At 46.1% G+C, this 19,574-nt stretch overlaps 2 protein-coding genes across 3 annotated transcripts in view; one reads left to right on the forward strand and one right to left on the reverse strand.

Annotated features, from left to right (window-relative positions):
• Positions 1-3,109, reverse strand: part of CSNK2A2 (casein kinase 2 alpha 2) — a 40,400-nt gene extending 37,291 nt beyond the window's left edge. The window contains exons 1-2 of one of the 2 annotated variants that reach the window (XM_054455108.2): positions 2,610-3,108; positions 1,710-1,821 (exon numbers count right to left, since the gene is read on the reverse strand). In XM_054455108.2, the coding sequence (XP_054311083.1) occupies positions 1,710-1,821; positions 2,610-2,713 (216 nt within the window). In that variant the 5' untranslated portion in view covers positions 2,714-3,108. Of the gene's footprint in view, positions 1-1,709; positions 1,822-2,609 lie in introns of both variants that reach the window. The other variant, XM_063654317.1, reaches the window with a different exon arrangement.
• Positions 1,986-19,574, forward strand: part of CFAP263 (cilia and flagella associated protein 263) — an 86,857-nt gene continuing 69,268 nt past the window's right edge. Inside the window, exon 1 of the mRNA XM_054455106.2 lies at positions 1,986-2,165. The gene's annotated coding sequence lies outside the window, so the exon portion shown is untranslated. The remainder of the gene's footprint in view (positions 2,166-19,574) is intronic.

A 19,574-nucleotide genomic window follows, 5' to 3' on the forward strand; every position in this document is an offset into this window, starting at 1 on the left:
ATATACAGCAGTGGAATATGGATATTCCTAATTTTAATTTACGTTTTGCTTATTTCTTAGATTTGAAGCAGCTTATTGAAAACTTATGCTTATATACATAAAGCTAATGTATGGCTTTCTAAGGTAATTTCCCTGTGACTTAAAAAAACAAACAAACCACCTTGTGACTTCATAAATGCAATTCATATTCAGGGAAGAGAGGAGTCACACTCAGTATCTTCAACATCAGTTCCTCACTTCTCAGCCCCAGTGTGTCTGAGAACACAAATAACTTTGTCTATTTCTCTTTACTGCAATTCTGCTCCTTCATCACTAGGCTAGGATGTTTTGAGTGATGGAGTTAATCATTTTTTCTGAAAGATGGTTACCAGAAAGCATAAGCCTGACCCCTCACATTAAACAGGGATTACCTATACCAGCTGCCCTAACACACATAAACAGCTTTTCAATACCACATTCTTAGTCCACAGAACCTCTGCAAAAGGGCCACACTGGAAATCACATGTATGCAAAGTGCTTACATCACTCTTCCGTCTTCTCAATCTCTCACTAAATGACATGTACCCACATGAAATGATCTGGCAATAACGAGGACCCATCACAGATTCTAAGAACTACTTTTTACTATACCCTATAAAACATTATTAAAGCTACACAATCAGTTACCAGAAGGAAAACTTAGCCGACCCTTCATGCTCATTAAAATCATCTTCATCAAATAGATAACAAAAGGCGTATCATTATTAAACTCATTGCTAAACCATGTATTAAGATAGTTTTGTTCCAATTATTACTTTAGTAATTATACATGAACTCTTCCACATTTTTACTAGCTGATGAGCAACAATGGCTCTCTGGCTTCCCAACAAGGCTTCTCAGCACTACTGGTGCACTATATCCATCCCACCTGAAACTTTACTGCCAAAGGAAAAAAACAAGTGATTATCCGCTAAAGAATTTCCTTCCACTTGGGCTTGAAATACATTTCTGAAGTCGCTCCAATTTTTTCCAACTTTCTTTCTGGAATAACATAGAACACGCACCAAGAGTAACAAACACAGTGCTCAGGGAGCCCTTAAATTGAGAATGGCTTTTCTGTCTTTTGAATACCTATTTATTTTCTAACAAATGGAGCCCTTTTGGAATTTTTGCTTTAGGGAATTTACATTTTAGAACAAACACTTTACTGAACTTAGAATTGAACTTAGATTTGTGATGTCTGCACATTTTCTTGAAAGTTCACAGGAAAATGGGGTGGAAAAAGAAGTAATGAAGGGACATCAGATAAATAAAATTTGAGCGTGGGCTGGGCACAGTGGCTCACGCCTCTAATCCCAGCAACTATAGGAGGCCTGCAAGGAGTCCTTTTGGAGGACTGCTTGAGCTCAGGAGTTTAAGACCAGCCTGAGCAACATGACCAGACCCTGACTCTACAAAAAAATTTTAAAAATAGCTGGGCGTGGTGGCATTCACCTGTAGTCCCAGCTACTTGGGAGGCTGAGATGGATCACTTGAGCCCAGGAGTTGAAGGCTGCAGTGAACTATGATCTGCACTCCAGCCTGGGTGACAGAGTGAGACTCTGACTCTAAACAAATAAATTAAATTAAATTCAAGCTTGCATTGCCCATTATAGAATGTGACTGGGGTACCTTACAACCTTTTGCCCTGTGGGGAGAAAAATGTTACATACCACTCATAGGACACTCACCTTCAGGATTTTTACAACCACTCTCTCATTGTTGGTGATATTAATGGCCTCAAATACTTCACTATATTTTCCCCGACCAAGTTTTCGAACCAGTTGGTAATCATCTTGATTACTGTAAAAGGAAGAGACACACATAAATGCCAGGACTGGGGGTTAACCAAGCCTATGCCCACTGTACACGTCATTCAGCCGCTTCCACCAGGCAAACACTTGGAAGTGTCTATACATCACGTCACAACTCATTCCCTAAATGAAAGCCACGACGTAATCTTGGCTCCCTTCACTCTGCAGAGCTCCTAACCTAATTGGTCTCTCCCAACTTGGGAAGATGGGGCAGGAAGGCAACGCTCTGAGCCAATCCAGAGGGGCGAGCAAAGCACCCGTCCTGAAGGCCTAGAGGGTGCCCCCTGTGCCCCGCGGCTCCCCAGCACCTGCTTCCCGTTTCACATCTTGAAGGTAGAGAGTGCCTGTTTTAAAAATCTGGACGTCTTTAAAAAATTTCCTTCCACCACCTCATCTCAGAAAACCTAAAAGGCAGGGCATTTTAATAGCTCCAAAGGACAGCTGTTGACTTCCCACCCCAGTGGAAACCCAGAAGTGTGAGGAAGGGCTGCTCCCTCACTTCCACCCGGCGTCGATCCCTGGACCCCACAAGTCTCCCCGAGTAAAAAAGCATTCCTTGGGGGAAAGGGGTGCGCAAAGCGGGGAGAAAGGGACGAAACGGGGGTAAAGGAGAGGGAAGAGGAACATGAGGACATGTGCGAGAGCGGGACCTCTGCTTCCCTGTGAGCCCGCGGAGGGGTCGGCGGGAGACACCACCCGGCCCGAGTGCGGTTCGCAGGGGGTGGCCGGGCGGGGGCAGGGGTCAGCGGGCCCGGCGGGGGGCGGCGGCGGCTTTACCCCCAGCTTGGGACGTGAGCCTCGTAGTCCCAGTACTCGCGGCTCCTCAGGCTGTTCACCTCGGCGTAGACCCGGGCCCTGCTGCCCGCGGCCGGGCCAGGCATGGCGGGCGGGACCGGGGGGCGGCGCGGGGCGCAGAGGGTGGCGGCGGCGGCGCGGCGGGGGACGCGGGGCGGCGGGCGGAGGAGGCAGCGGGCCGCCGGGCACTGGAGGAGGAGGAGGAGGAGCGCGGCGGCGGGCGGCCGCGCCAGGCCGGGCCCGCGGGGGCGGGCGGGCTGGGGGCGCGGGGGGCGCCGGCCGAGCCGGCCGGGCCCTGGAGCGGCCGGTGGGGCGGCGGGGCGGGCGGCGCTCGCGCTCCGCGGCGGTCTCCGCTCGGCTCGCGGCCCCCAGGAGGCGGCGGCGGCGGCACCGGCAGCGGCAGCCACCGGCCGGGAAAGGGGCAGCGGCGGCGGCAGCGGAGAAGAAGGAGGAGAGGAGGAGGAGGCGGAGGAAACCCGGAAAAGGGGCCGCGCTCACTGGGAGCGGCCGCCGCCCGGCCTGGGGCCGCCCAGGCTCACAGCGCCCCCTGGAGCGCGGGGGGACCCGCCGGGCGGTGCCGGCCCCGCCCTGGCCCCGCCCCGGCACGCCCCACCGCCTACCTCGCGCCCTCCGCCACCCTCGCCCTCCCGCCCGCCACAGGTCGGACTGTCCAAATCGCCTCACCCTCGGGCTGGCCTGACTTCATGCCACAGGAGCCCCCCTTCCACTGGCCGTTGCCCTAGAGCCCTCGCCCGCGAGTCCCGACTCTTTCACTGTCCTTGGAGACCCTACCCCCAGCCCTGCACTCACCCAGCTTTTACCCACCCAACACCTCCCATACTGACCCTATTCTGACCCTCCTGTCACCCAAACTGTCAAGTCCCTCCCCAGGGCCTCACTCAAACCTCAGAACCTCCCCCACCTCAATACTTCTCCCTTCCCCCGAGACATACCCCGCTCCCTCTCTGGACCCTGCCCTGTTAGGGTAGACTCCTCAGTCCCCAAGGCTTCCTACCCCCGTCATTCAGAGTCCTCCTCACAAAACCTTTCTACACTTCTCCCAAATGCCCTTCCAGAGCCTTCCCTGAATATCCACTTTAGTCACTTGGTTAAGCTGGCGTTGGCCAGGTTGTGCTACTGCAAAGTTACAATTTTTCCCTTTGTGATTAATAAGTCATTTGTGGGGAGAGACTTTGAGAGTGTAAATCTCTGGTTTGCGTTTAGGAGGAGGGAGAGCAGGAGAATTGCAAATCCGACCTGAAGGGACAGGCTGGGGTTGGGGATGTACCGAGAGTAGGCGGTCAGCTGAGCTGGCCTGGCTTCCAGTGCTGCCTGCAGCCCTGAACACCCTTCTCCTTTGATCTTCTAGGCCTTTATTCTGTCTTCCTTTCCCATCCCTCATCCTTTGTCGACAGCACCTCTGCACCCAGTACAGGTTGCTTTCATTCCAGTCCTTTTTCACATTCTGTTTTCTGGATGAAACCCTGGGCCTTCCTCCTTGACACAGCTAAGAGCACAGTCTGTGGAGTCAGATCTATCCAGCGCTGCTACTTAGAAGCTGTGTGACCTTAGGGCAATTACGCAACCTCTCTGTGTCACAGATGCTACAGCATAAAACCAGTAATAACACTCACTTCACAGGGCTGCAAGGAGAATTAAACAAGGTAAACCATGTGAAACACTTAGGATGGTGTTCACTATTAAGATACTATGTGTTCAATATGATTATTCCCAGGCCCAGGGCCTTTCTCTGATCATTCGTCCCTCCCTGAGACCACCGTGCATCCATCTTTTGGTTCCTTCCATCCTCCAAGCTTAACTAGGAGCCACCCCTGACTCCTCCATGCCACCTTCCCAAGGGCAACTCCTTTTTCCTATTCAAATTTCACCTTTTTCTTTATTAGTAGTATTTTTTTAGAAATAGGGTGTCTCTATATTGCCCAGGCTGGAGTGCGGTGGCTATTCACAGGCGTGATCCCACTACTGATCCACACGGGAGTTTTGACGTGCTGTTTGCCACCTGGCAACCGTGGTCCCCCAGCCCCAGGAGGTCATCATAGTTGATGCCAAACTTAGTGTGGACACCTGATTGGCATTGCGTACTACAGCCCAGAACTCCTGGGCTCAAACGATCTTCCCACCTCAGCCTCCCGAGGATTTGGGACTACAGGCATGCCCCCAGCTCAAGTCTCACCTTAAAGATCACTTTCTCTAGAGTTGATACTTCTCTATCTCAGCACCCTATCCACATCCTTCATAAAACTGCATATCTTGTCATTATTTGTTTCCTGGTTTATTGTCTGTCCCCTCCCTTGTAAAAACAGCACAAGAGCAAGGACAGAGTGTGGGCGCTCACCACTGACTCTCCCAGCATTTGCCGCAGTCAGAGATCTTCAGTGAATACAGTGCTACCCCACAGATGACTTAGGAATTACCAAGGGGAAGCGAGGTCACCACCTTACCCATGGTCCAAACTTCTCATCAGTAGGGAACCAACTGATCCTCTGATGTGATGCACTGAGAAGGGACACCTCCCCCATGTGGTACTCCTGCCAAAACATTTAACCTGAATCTAATAATAAGGACACCATCAGAAAATCCAAGCTGGGCGACATTCTGCCAAACAGCTAGCCTGGGTTCTTCAAAAATGTCAATGTCACTAGGAGAAACAAAACCAAACGAAACCCTGGATTCGTATTCTTGATTACTGAAGACTGAGAGATATAACTAGATGAAGTGTATGATTCTGAATTAGAGTCTGGATTTTTTTTAAAGTAGAAAGGAAAGGAGGGAAAGAGAAAGAATACAGCTCATATTGGGCTGGCGCAAAAGTTATTGAAATTCAATTGAAAGTAATGGCGAAAACCACAATTACTTTTGCACCAACCTAATAGAAGGGTACTGCAGGGGAAATTTGAATATAGGATGTATATTACACAATGTTAATGTATATTACACAATGTTATATTGTATCAATGTTAAATTTTGTGAGTATGATCATTGTATTTAGTTATGCAGGAGAATCCCATAATTTTAGGAGTTAAATGCCAAGTGTGTAGAGATGAAGAATCAATATTTGCAACTTAGTCTCAAATTGTTCTCCAGAAAAATGTGGGTTTCTGAGGGCATAAGGATGCATAGACTGAGGAGGAACTGGGGGAAAATTTTGATAATTAGTGGATGTAGTTGAAGAGTACATGAGCTTGCAACTTTTTGGTACAGTTTGAAAATTTTCAAAATAAAAACTAGAAAAAAAAATTAATGGAAAAAGTGGACTTTGGAATTTAATTCCTGAACCTGCAAACCTTTCTAAATCTCTTTCACTCTAGAATACATAAATATCCTCAAGCTCTTAATGCAGCTTTAGGATTTGTTTCTGACAAGTCCCTGTGAACTAGACCAGACCAGAGATTCTTAATTCCAGTCCTTGGATGAATTTCCCGAGTTCTGGGAACCCCTGACACAATATGCAGAATTTGTGGGTTTATGTGTGTGTGTGTGTGTGTGTGTGTGTGAGCATGTGCGTGTGTGTGTGTGTCCATTCTTTCCTTAGCATATATCAGATTCTCAAAGGAGGCCATGACCCAAAAATGATTCCAAACCACTGGTTTAACTACTATGTCCAACCTCGGCTGGGGCCTCATTCCTCACCTCCACCCTCGCCCACCTCTGACCTCACCCACCCTCCGTGCACCTTCCTCTCATCCCTCAGCATGTAGCCCACACCCATCTCACATAACCAGCTCCCACACCTGCGGGATGCCTGAGGATTCACCCACACACCACTCTGGTGCAACACACTCCTGGATTTGGCTGACGCCATACTAACTTAGCCCTAAAACCTGCAGTCAGTCCACCCATGGCCAAATGGAATGTTTCTGTGGTTTGCTGGGTGGTTGGGTGGGCACCCCATAGAATTGGCAGAGACCCCTGCCTCTCATTTCTTTGCCCATCCGCCATGAAACTGGCTTGGCTTGAGTTAAGGTGGGCAATTGGAAATGGTACTCATGCAACCCTCACTGAAGGAGTCTCACTTGGATATGAAGAGGGATAGGGTGGTGACTCTGCGGGGGAGGTGCCAGGCAGGGAGGGTCCGTGAATTAGAAGTGACTTCCCCTCAGTACTCTGTGTGTGCAGTTTGAGGGTGAGTATAATTCAGTGGTGCAACAAAAGGGAATGAAAGAGGGTATTTTGAATCAAATAACTCAACACTTTCATACCACCTCCAATGCCCCCAAATTCTGTCCAAACACCAAAAATCCAAAAAACAAAAGCACATTTTAAAATCCCACTGAAGGCCACCTATCTTCACAAGCCTACTTTCAAAACATTTGAGAAGTTTATAGGCTTTTATCCTGCATTGATACTTCTCAAGAACTTAGCCTAAAAAAAAAATGAAAATTACGAACAAAGAATTATTAATCGTGATGGCAATTTGTGTGTTCATCACACACATAATGATTCTACATCATTGAATCCTGCCAAAACTGTATGTGGCTAAAAATCATTGAATTTAGACTTCAAATGGATGGATTTATCTTATGTGAATTTTATCTCAACATAGCTGTTTTTAGAAATCTATGAGGTTGGAGCTCTTGTAAGGGTCCCCTTTGTGCAGAGGAGGAAACCAAGACTCCAATGACAATGATCAACTGAGGCAGAGCCTGGATTTGAGCTCTGATCTTTCTGACCACCAAGTCACTTTCCTTAACCCTTTTCTGATTCAGTATGTCCTGCAAAGGCCCACAGACATTCCGCATGATAATCATTATCTTTAATCATGAAAATGTAAAATGATGTAATTATCACAAGCTGGGGGACCAGCTAAATAAATTGTGATACATTCTCTACAGTGAAATATTAGGCATTACTAAAAAGCGTGATTATGAGGAATTTTTAGCAGTGGAAAAATTCTAGGATACAAGATTTTTAAATAGGAGAGCTGGGTATGGTGGTTCATGCCTGTAATCCCAGCACTTTGGGAGGCCGAGGTGGGAGGATCTCTTGAGGCCAGGAGTTTGAAACCAGCCTGGGCAACATTGAGAGACCCCATCTCTACAATAAAATTTAAAAAATTAGCTGGGCATGTTGGTGCAAGCCTATAGTCTTAGCTACTCAGGAGGCTGAAACCGGTGGATTGTTTGAGCCCAGGAGTTCGAGGCTGCAGTGAGCTATGGTCATGCCATTGCACTCCAGCCTGAATCACAGAGCAAGCTCCTGTCTCCAAAAATAAATAGATAAATAAATAAGTGTTAAAAATTTGTGGCCAGGTGTGGTGGTTCACGCCTGTAATCCCAGCACTTTGGGAGGCTGAGATGGGTGGATCACCTGAGGCCAACATGGTGAAACCCCATCTCTATTAAAAATACAAAAAATTAGCTGGGCATGGTGGAAGCATGCCTGTAACCACAGCTACTTGGGAGGCTGAGGCAGAAGAATCGCTTGAACCCAGGAGGCGGAGGTTGCAGTGAGCTGAGATTGCACCATTGCACTTCAGCCTGGGCCACAAGAGTGAAACTCCGTCTCAAAAAAAAAAATTGTACAGGTAATTGTGGTAAGCAGAATAATGTCCTTCCCCTACCTCAAAGATACACACTTATGGCTGGGCACAGTGGCTCATGCCTGTAATCCCAGCACTTTGGGATGCTGAGGTGGGTGGATCACCTGAAGTCAGGAGTTCGAGACCAGCCTGGACAACATAGTGAAACCCTGTCTCTACTAAAAATACAGAAATTTGCTGAGTGTGGTGGCATGCACCTATAATTCCAGCTACTTGGGAAGCTGAGGCAGGAGAATTGTTTGAACCTGGGAGGTGGAGATTGTAGTGAGCCAAGATTGTGCCATTGCACTCCAGCCTGGGAGACAGAATGAGGCTCCATTTCAAAAAAAAAAAAAAAAAAAAAGATGTACATTTACTCTTCCCCAGAATCTGTAAATATGTTACCTTACATGGAAAAACAAACTTTGCAGATGTGCTTAAATTAAGGATTTTGAGATAGAAAATCATCACGGAGCATCCAGGTTGATTTAATACACTCACGAGGGTCCCCATAAAGTGAAAGAGAGAGGCGGGATGTCAGAGAAGTAGATGTGTTGATGAAGCGGTGGTCAGAATGATGTGATTGCTGGCTTTGAAGATGGAAGGGGGGTGGTGCCAAGAAACATAGACCACCTCTAGAAGCTGAAAAAGGCAAGAAAACGGATTCTCCCGTAGAGGAGCACTGTAGCCCTGCCAACACTTTGATTGTAGTCCAACGAGACCCGTTTGGAATAAATTTGTGTTGCTTAAAGCCGCTAAGTTTGTGGCAATTTGCTACAGCAGCAATGGGAAACTCCTGCAGTAGTGCGTGGTTAATAACAAAGACTGTCTCCTTTGATGAAAACTTTACTCAGGCTCCTGAGTCCTTTATAATAAGCTTGATCTTGGACTTCCCTCTCGTCCTTGTTGAATCTACTTTGAGCAAGAATGCTGTTAATCGGTTGAGCAACAAATCACTACCTTTGCCATCTGATCACCTTCGATATCCTATTACCCTGGCCTGCCTTCAGCAATAATTCTATCAAGTCAATTTAGCCAGAAACCCCTTGTCCCTGATGTATCCTCTTAGTAACTTTCTGTCCACTGACCCCGACTCTGTTCCTTAGTTATAAATGCCTACGTGTTCTTGTTGGAGTAGCTGTTGAGTATGGTCTCTGTCACTCACTGCAAAACTCCTTGCAGTGGTCCCTATACCTGTCGCCATGACCCTCATTTGGATAAAGTCTGCCTTACCCTCTTTAACAAAAGTGCCATGAATAATTTTTTCTTAAAAATTAATATTTTTCAAGAAATTCAAGAGTCAGTCAGGTAAAAAGTGAAACTTGTCCTTCTTTGCCTTCCACATTTCCACAGTTTGGTTTGTATCCTTCCAGGCCTTTTTCTATGCAATAAGAATAGATGATACAACCTATTATTTTGTTTTGCTTTGCTTTGTTTCAAAGCAGGACACCAGTGCATACCTATAGTTTTTTTGCTTGTTTGTGTGTTTTGTTTGTTTGTTTGTTTTTTGAGACGGAGTCTTGTTCTGTTGCCCAGGCTGGAGTGCAATGGCACAATCTTGGCTCACTGCAACCTCCGCCTCCCGGGTTCAAGCGAGTCTCCTGCCTCAGTCTCCCAAGTAGCTGGGACTACAGGAGCCTGCCACCATGCGCGGCTAATTTTTGTATTTTTAGTAGAGACAGGGTTTTCACCACATTGGCCAGGCTGGTCTTGAACTCCTGACCTCAGGTGATCTGCCAGCCTCAGCCTCCCAAAGTGCTGGAATTACAGGCCTGAGCCACCGCGCCCAGCCTATACCTACACTTAGATAAAATTTCAGGTATGTAACAAATGCATACGAAAAGAACTGGAAGGAAATGCATTACATGCTTAGGGGTCTTGGAAGCATAGATTTTACTTTCATAATTGGGGGGAAACAAACCAAGGTTTTCAGGCTGTTGACCATCCTAACCCTCCCCTCAATAACTTGTGGGTTAATGGGGGCTTTACACCAGCTAGGAAAGGACAGAGGGTAGGGACGTAGGGTCTTGAGTTCTCTCTGTAATCCAAGGAGTTTATGGGGAATTGCTAAGAGAAAAACTTTAGACAAATTAAATTTAGCAGAGTTTAATGGAGGAAAGAACGATTCTAGAATCAGGGAGCCCTTAGAACCAGAATAGGTATAGAGAACTCTGACCTGACCGTGGTCAGGCAACATTTATGGACAGAAAACAAATGAGGTACACAAGCAGTTGGGTTGGTTGCAGCTCAGCTCTTGCCTTATTTGAACGTGGTCTGATCAGTGGGGCGCCTGTGATTGACTGAAGCTTGGCTGCTGTGATTGGCTGAGACTCAGCTGTTTGTTACAATAGTAGACTCCTAAGTTAGGATTTCAGTCGGTTTACCTACAAAGTAGGTTGCAGTTCATTATATAAAGACTCAAGTACGGAGATGTCCGCAGGCCAAATTTAGTTTAATTTACTAGAGTGCTGGACTCTTACCTTTGGGTTTCTCTGAGGCACCAGACAGGTGAATAAAATATATATATTAAGGCCAAATTGGCTGCACTCCCCCAGGGTACATGTGCACGTAAATTCCTTAGGAATATCACTTTCTTATTCTTTTTTGTCCTAGTCATCCTTACTGTGTGACCCACTCTGTCCTCCAACCAGAGAATGCCCCTGAGGGGGGTGGTGGGAATGTGCCAGAGCCTGTCCTGGGCAACAGAGCCAGAGGAATGGGAATTTTCTGCTGGTGCTCCTGTGGGGGACCCCTCTTATTCAGTCTTGCCTGGCTGGAGAAAAGGGCACATTTTAGCACTCCTGCCCACCCCCCACCCCTGCAATGAAACTCAGTGAACTGAAACTCTAATATTCTCAGGGAAGGATGAATTAATCTCTTTAGACTAAAATTTAACTAACAGCTATTGCAAAGGGATTTAAATCTTAAACAGGAAAAGAAGTAAGAAGTCTGGTGAATGCAGCCTTAATCCTGGAGTTTCAAGAGATACAAAAGTGGAGGGGCTACTTTGAAGGGCAAACAGTACTTTCCTGATGGACACACCCACTTCTGCCTGGTTGGAGTGGGCATTTGGAGGGGTGTGGGCTGACGCTGCAGTGACAGTCTCCCATAGACCCTGGCAAAGCCATCAAACTTCAAAAACACTCATCATTTTCCTGCCAAACTGCTCTTCCATAGTATCTCTTTATTTTATTTATGTATTTATCTATCTATTTATTTTTATGAGACAGGATCTTGCTCTGTCACCTAGGCTGGAGTGCAGTAGCTCGATCATGGCTCACTGCAGCCTCAATCTCCCAGACTCAAGTGATCCTCCCACCTCAGCCTCCCAAGTAACTGAGACTACAGGTGCACATCATCATGCCCAGCCAATTTATGCAGAGACAGTTTTGCCATGTTGCCCGGGCTGGTCTCAAACTCCTGGGCTCAAGTGATCCTCCTGCTTTGGCCTCCCAAAGTGCTGGTATTATAAGCATGAGCCTCTGCACCCGGCCCACAGTATCTCTTATCCCAACCAAATTTCCCAGAATCACCAACAGCTCCCACATCCCCCCCCACCACTCCCCAACCCCAACCAAGTGCAACTGGCTTCCTCTCCAGATGGCCACTCCCATCTACACTCTTGTCTGGGTGCCCACAGCCTTTGTCCTGAGTTAAGCCAGCTCCTCCCTGGATTTTCCCCCAGGGGTCTTTCCTACAGTGATCTCTGGGCTTTTAGACTCAGCACACACTAACCCAGAGGTCCTCAACCTAGGTCAGTAGTGAGAACTCAGTGGGTTCATAAATTCAGACACAAAAAAATTACGTCATTATTCACCAACCTCTAAATAAAATTTAGCATTTCCTCTCTCCCATTATGGATATAGTAAAAAAAAAAATACAATACAAAACAAAACATGGCAGTATTAGCAGTACCTGTGACTTTGTCACCAGTGGAAATCAGACATGTGCTAGTCACATTACAGTTGCTGTTATTTTGAAGCAGGAAAATTTGCTCCCCAGAAAGGCTAGCTGCTCTGATTGTTGCAGGCAAAAAAAATGTGGAGGACTCCTCTTGAGTTTGGACTTTTCCTCCTGTGTTCCAGCCCGTACTCTTCCTCCCCTTAGGCCTTCTGTTCAGAAGACTCTGAGCCTGGGATTTGGTGACATTTAATATCCCCCAACAGACACTAGCTTCTCTATCCTGAAGAAAAACTAAATGAAACTAAACGAAGTTGCACATGCAAGCTCTACTTTTTGTTTTAGGAAGCACACCATTCTGGATGCTTGTAGAAGTCTTCCTGTTTGACTAGAGGATGACATGGAAACCTCGGATCCTAGTCCTGCCTGTTCCCAAGCCAGGGAGGAAACTCCCAGCCGAATAAAGCCACTTTCTTTAACCCAGTGTCTGAGGGGTTTTGTCCGCGGCTCATCCTGCTACATTAGTGATGGGCCCTTTGTCAGCTCTGATGCCCACAAGAGCACAGAGTATAGCAGAAGTTCCCATGGATGATCAGAAAACACAATCAATCCCAAGAAGATCAAAACTCTACACGCCTAAGGTATGATCAATCCCTCCATAGAGAAAGTGGAAGAGACAGAGATGACAGTAGAGAAAGACAATTAGGAAAAGACGGCAGTGGTTGCCACCACATTGGACATCAGTGTCATTGAGAGATTCATCTTTCAGTGAAGCAGGAGCTTGTCCTGATTGGCAGAATTGTGTCATTCTGTCAACACCTATACATTATGACCATCTAATCCTTAGAGTCTATCCTAGTTTGTCATTTGCCTAAATAATGTCCTTTAGAGGAGGGGTCCCTAACCCCAGGGCTGTGGATCGGTACCAGTCCATGGCCTGTTAGGAACCAGGCTGCACAGCAGGAGGTGAGCGGTAGGTGAGCAAACATTACCACCTAAGTTCCGCCTCCTGTTAGATCATGGTGCATTAGATTCTCATAGGAACTCGAACCCTACTGTGAACCGCACATGCAAGGGATCTAGGTTGCATGCTCCTTATGGGATTTTTTCTTTTTTTGAGATGGAGTCTCACTCTGTCATCCAGGCTGGAGTGCAGTGGCGTGATCTCAGCTCACCGCAACCTCCGCCTCCCAGGTTCAAGCGATTCTGCTGCCTCAGCCTCTTGAGTAGCTGGGATTACAGGTGTGCACCACCACCCTCAGCCAATTTTTGTATTATTAGTAGAAACGGGGTTTCACCATGTTGGCCAGGCTGGTCTCGAACTCCTGACCTCAGGTGATCCACCCACCTCGGCCTCCCAAAGTGCTGAGATTATAGGCATGAGTTACCATGCCCAGCCTTCTTAAGGGAATCTAACTAATGCCTGATGATCTGAGGTGGAACAGTTTCATCCCCAAATCATCCCCCCACCCCCAAATTGTCTTCTACAAACCCAGTCCCTGGTGCCAAAAAGGTTGGGGACCACTGCTTTGGAGCAAAAAGATCCCCTTAGTAACCACATGCACCATTTAGTGGTCATTTTTTAAAATCTCTTTTCATTTATGACAGCTTTTTAGTGTCTTTTTGAGGATTATTTGTGAGTTATTTTGTGATATATTCCTGAATGGGGTTATCTGATGTTTCTTCATAATTAGATTCAGATTATGCATCTCTGGCAGAAATATCACAGAAATAAAGCTGTGTTCTTCTCATTGCATCCTACCAGGTGGCATACAGTTTTCTTGGTCCCATTACTGAAGATATTAACTTCAATTAGTTGATTATCAGGGTAGTGTATGCCAGATTTCTTTACTGTAAAGTGACTCTTTTTATGTTTTTTTTTTTTTTTTTTTTTTTTTTTTAACAGAGTCTCGTACTGTCACCCGGGCTGGAGTGCAGTGGTGCGATCTCAGCTCACTGCAACCTCCGCCTCCCAGGTTCAAGCAATTCTCCTGCCTCAGCCTCTCAAGTAGCTGGGATTACAGGTGCCTGCCACCACACCCAGCTAATTTTTTTTGTATTTTTAGTAGAGACGGGGTTTCACCATGTTGGCCAGGCTGGTCTCGAACTCCTCACCTTGTGATCCGCCCTCCTCGGCCTTCCACAGTGCTGGGATTACAGGCGTGAGCCACTGTGCCTGGCCCTTTTATGTTTTTAATGAACACATATTTGGGACTGAGGTATTTTCTTTGTTTAATTTTTTTTTATTAAAAAAATTCTGACTACAAAGACCTAGAAAAGAAGGGTTAAGGCATTTTGAAAACTATGTAATTATCCTAGTCCTCATCAAACTTTCTGTTTAATTATTTATATTATTGGTTTTTTGTTGTTGTTGTTTCCTTTTTATTTTTTTTGAGATGGAGTCTTGCTCTGTCGCCCAGGCTGGAGTGCAGTGGCGCAATCTCGGCTCACTGCAAGCTCTGCCTCCTGGATTCACACCATTCTCCTACCTCAGCCTCCCAAGTAGCTGGGACTACAGGTGCCTGCCACCACACCTGATTAATTTTTTTGTATTTTTTTAGTAGAGACGGGGTTTCACCGTGTTAGCCAGGATGGTCTCAATCTCCTGACCTCGTGATCCGCCTGCCTTGGCCTCCCAAAGTGTGGGATTACAGGCGTGAGCCACAGCACCCAGCCTTTTGTTTGTTTTTTGAGACAGAGACTTGCTCTGTTGCCCAGCCTGGAGTGCAGTGACACGATCACTGTTCACTACAGCCTTGACCTCCCAAGCTCAAGCGATCCTCCCACCTCAGCCTCCCAAGTAGCTGGAACCACAGGCGCTTGCCACTATGCCCGGCTAAATTTTAAAAAATTGTTTGTAGCTATGGGGGTCTTTGTATGTTGCACAGGCTGGTCTTGAACTCCTGGGCTCAAGTAATCCACCCACCTTGTCCTCCCAAAGTGCTGGGATTGCAGAGGTGAGCCACCAGGCCCAGCAGTTATTTATATTATTATGGACTCATGGATGCCTATTTTATTCAATGAGTTATAATCCATTATTATCATGAGTTATTTTGATGCTCAAATCATTTCTATTTGCTGGTGGGAGCCCTTTCCAACTGGTTCCTGAATCCATTTTACCTGTCCTATCGTCCTCTGATCGCTTTCTTGTTTTTGGCACAAAATTTGCTCCTGGTTCATCTTGTACTTTTCCTGTTCCAGCCCTGGAATCAACCATTGCTCAAAGGGATCCTGATTCCTTTTAGTGGAGACTAGTGTTTAGAAGCCAACATCAGGGCATGAGTGTGCTCATTGTTATTGAACTATTGCTGCTCCCAGGCTGAGCTAGAGAATATATGTATGTATACATTCAATAACATACACACGCAGACACACATTTATACATCTATTTATTTCTGTATTTGTGTATATTGAAAACTATGAGTACATTTCATGCCTCCAATTCCAATCTAACACCATAGAACTCATTCTAGTTTTCTTCCTTTCTATATTTGTAACCCTCTTTTCTGACAGTGAGCAAGCTGGCAATACAGGACTCTTTGAGATGGAGGAGGCAGTGTTAAGAAAGGTCTCTCTGAGAAGGTGACATTTAAGCTGAGACTTGAAGAAGTGAAGGCATCAGCAAGGCAGATTCTGGGGGAAGAATGTTCTAGGGAGAACACGATAGTAATTGCAATGGCCCTGCAAGAAGCATGCTGGTGTGTTGGAGGAACAGGAGGTGTCCTGTGGCTGAGCCAGTAGGCAAATAATGTCAGCCAGGTAAGAGGGATGGTTCAAGTAGCACCCTATTGTGAGGACTACAGTAGTGATCAAGATAGGAAGCCATTGGCACATGTTAAATGCAGGAGAGATATTGCTTTATAAAAGATTGCTCTAACTGCAAATGTGGAAGCAGAGTCACCAGCCGGGAGACCTGCAGGAAACCAGGAAAGTGAGGAGGATGGTTGGGAAGGTGGTGAGAAATGCTCAGATTCGGGAATCATATTTTAGGGGAAGCTAACAAGATGTGGCATGTGGGGTTTGAGAGGTAGGTGGTGGCACATGGTGCTATATAAGTGTTTGTTAAATAAATAAAATAGAAAAATTGTATGCAAAGCACTTAGCACAATGTGTGACATATAATAAATGAATCATTACCACTGTCCATTGATGAATGAAGATGAAAACCTTCCCTGAGCCCCATTGACCCAATTCTGGCCCCATCTTGGCATCCTGAAATGTCACCTCTTGAGCATTGCTGCCCCTTTTCTACCAGAGCTCCCTCATATCCTGTTCCCACCCTTCCCAATGACTCAAAACTCCCACTTCCTCTGAGTCCTGTCCCTGCAGGGTGTGGGTTGGCATCTGATAAGCTAATTCACAATAAGGTATGGACTTCTTGCAAGATACTTACCCCTCCCAGAAGGATTCACATTTTTAAAAGGTGGCAACTTATTTACTTACCTCTGGGAATGTGGTGGAATCTCTGACAGTATGGCAGGGTGGTGAAGGAGGTCATTTTGTTTTGGGCAGGCCTCAAATGACATAGGGAGGTCTCGGACCTCCTCGAGGGGGCCCAGCCCAGGGCCAGGCTGCATTCCTCTGTCTCCTGCCTCATGTTACAAACCGTGGCACTTACTGCTGCTATTTACTGCAAGAACTTGATCCTGATGTGGCCAAAAGAGCATCATTCTAGATTCTCTCCCCATGGTGGGCAGGGCTTGGTGTAGCGGCCGTACCCCTTTGAGACCCCCCACCTGTGGGATGGCTCAGAAAGGCAGTCTTCACTCATTGATCAGACTTAATCCATGAATGGAAATTTATAACCTGATGCCACGGTGCTGGGTGCCTCTGATTGTGTGCAAAATTGGTGTCTGTGCAAGATTGGTTTAAGAAGCAAGGCCACAAAACCACAATGAGATATCACTTCTAGCCCACTAGGATGGCTGTAATAAAAAAGATAGATAGTAACAAGTGTTAACAAGATGTGGAGAAATTAGAACCCTTATACATTCAGGGCTGGTGGGGATGCAAAATGGTGCAGCCACTTTGGAAAACAGCTTGGTAGTTCCTAGAAAGGTTAAACACAGTTACCACATGGGCCAGAAACTTCACCCTAGGTATATTATACTCAAGAGAAATTAAAACTTAAGTCCCCTCCAAAACTTGTAATTTATGTTTATAGCAGGATTTTTCAAAATAGCCAAAGAGTGAAAACAACTCATATGCCCATCAACTAATTAATGGATACGTAAAACCTGGTATATCTATCCTCTAGACTATTACATGACAATAAAAAGGAATGAAGTACTGATCCATTCTATGACATGGATGAACCTTGAAAATATTGTGCTAAGTGAAAGAAACCAGACACAAAAGGCCCACATGTTGTATGGTTCCATTTATACAGAATGGACAGAATAGACAAATCCACAGGGACAGAATGTGGATTATAGGTTGCTGCGGACTGGGCAGAAATGGGGACTGACTGTATTGGGTATAGAGTTTCTTTTTAGGGTGATGAATATGTTTTAAAACTGATTGTGCAACTCTGTGAATATACTTAAAAAAACCCATTGAATTGTACACTTTGGTATGTGAATTATATCTCCATAAAAGTTATACATTCATAAAAATGAAAGCAAGAAGGGAAGAAGGAAGAAAGGAAGGCAGGGAGGGAGACAGAGGGGGAGAGAAGGAAGAAGGTAGGAGGAAGAAAGGAAAGAACACGAAGGAGGAAGGAGGGGCCAGTGTGGTGGCTCACACCTGTAATCTCAGCACTTGGAGGCTGAGGCGGGCAGATCACTTGAGGTCAGGAGTTCAAGACCAGCCTGGCCAACATGGTGAAACCCCATCTCTACTAAACATACAAAAATCAGCTGGGTGTTGGGGTATGCACCTGTAATCCCAGCTATTCTGGAGGCTGAGGCATGAGAATTGCTTGAACCCAGGAGGCAGAGGTTGTGGTGAGCTGAGATTGTGCCACTGCACTACAGCCTGGGTGACAGAGCCACAGTCCACCAAAAAAAAAAAAAAAGAAAGAAGGAGGGAGGGGAGTGAGGGGAGGGAGGGAAGAATGAAGGAGGAAGAAAAGAAAGGAAGGGAGAGGAGGAAGAAAGGGAGGGAGGAAATGAGGGAAGAGGGGAAGAAAGAAGGAAGGAAAAAGGGAAGGATAGAGAAAAGAAAGATAGGAAGGAAGGGAGTTAGGGAGGAAAGAAAAGGTGGAAGGGAAGGAGGGAAGGAGAGAAGGAAGGGAGGGAGGGAGGAAGGGAGGGAAGGAAAGGAAAGGTGGGAGGGAGAGAGAAATGAAAAGGAGGGAAGGAAAGAAGGAAGGAAGGAAAGCAAAACGAAGGAAGGAAGGAAGGCCATATGGAAGAGGAAGCCAGGCCAGGTGCAGTAACTAATTGGAAATACCCAGGTCCCTGGGGACTGGTCTCACCTTCTTAGAGTGTGGGTAGAGGAGAGGAAAATGAGAGATGACAAGGAACCACAGAAATCTTGTCCACTTTCCCTTAGGGAAATACTGTGCAGAATGTGCTTGGGGAACTAGGGGATATTGAGAAAAATGATCCCAAACGTGGCAAATAAGGCAAGAAGAAGACTGCGTGTCGCTTCAGTGCATGCTGGGCATTGCTTAACAGACCACTCCTGGATTGTTTCATAATCTGAGGGACGTACCTTTGTTGGACTTCAACTTTACTGTTGACTGGGGCCCAGATTCTATAAAGTTATGTGCTAATTTGTAGAATTTTGTTTGATAGAGATGCAAATGATTTTTGTCTAGCAGAAAAGAGAACCCCAAAGATTACTGTTTTATTTGCCCTGTTGGCTATTAATCAGTTTTGTCTCTAACCTAACAAACTGATTTTAGTGTGTCTTTCTTGATGGACTATATAACCCTTTTCCCTCTAATTCTCTTTTGCACTAATCTTTACCATCCTGCTGGGTCCCCCATTAACAAGTTATATATATCTTGGGTGCATGCTTACTTATATAACAGTTGCATTTTTAATGTTCTTAAAGTTATACTTTGAAAGGGAACAGGAGTTATTTGCTGTATTTCAAAAATGATACCAATAATCATGCCTGTAATCCCAGCACTTTGGGAGGCCGAGGCAGGTGGATCACTTGAGGTCAGCAGTTCAAGACCAGCCTGGCCAACATGATGAAACCCTGTCTCTACTAAAAATACAAAACTTGGCCGGGCATGGTGGCAGGCGCCTGTAATCCCAGCTACTTGGGAGACTGAGGCAGGAGAATCACATGAACCTGGGACGTGGAGGTCACAGTGAGCCAAGATTACGCCACTGCACTCTAGCCTGGACGACAGAGTGCGACTATGTCTCAAAAAAAAGATACCAATAAGTGATGGCCTTAATCACCATAGACACCAGAACTTGAGCTATAAGGTGGAGACACCTGGATGCACAAATGAGAAGGGATTGCAAAGTACTCTGGGAACTTAAAGCAGGGGGAGACATTACAATGTTAGGACCTGGAGAAGAAGGGTTTTCCTTAAAATTTTATAC

Source organism: Pongo pygmaeus, chromosome 18, assembly GCF_028885625.2.
Source record: "Pongo pygmaeus isolate AG05252 chromosome 18, NHGRI_mPonPyg2-v2.0_pri, whole genome shotgun sequence".
In the NCBI taxonomy this organism is placed as follows: Eukaryota; Metazoa; Chordata; class Mammalia; order Primates; family Hominidae; genus Pongo; species Pongo pygmaeus.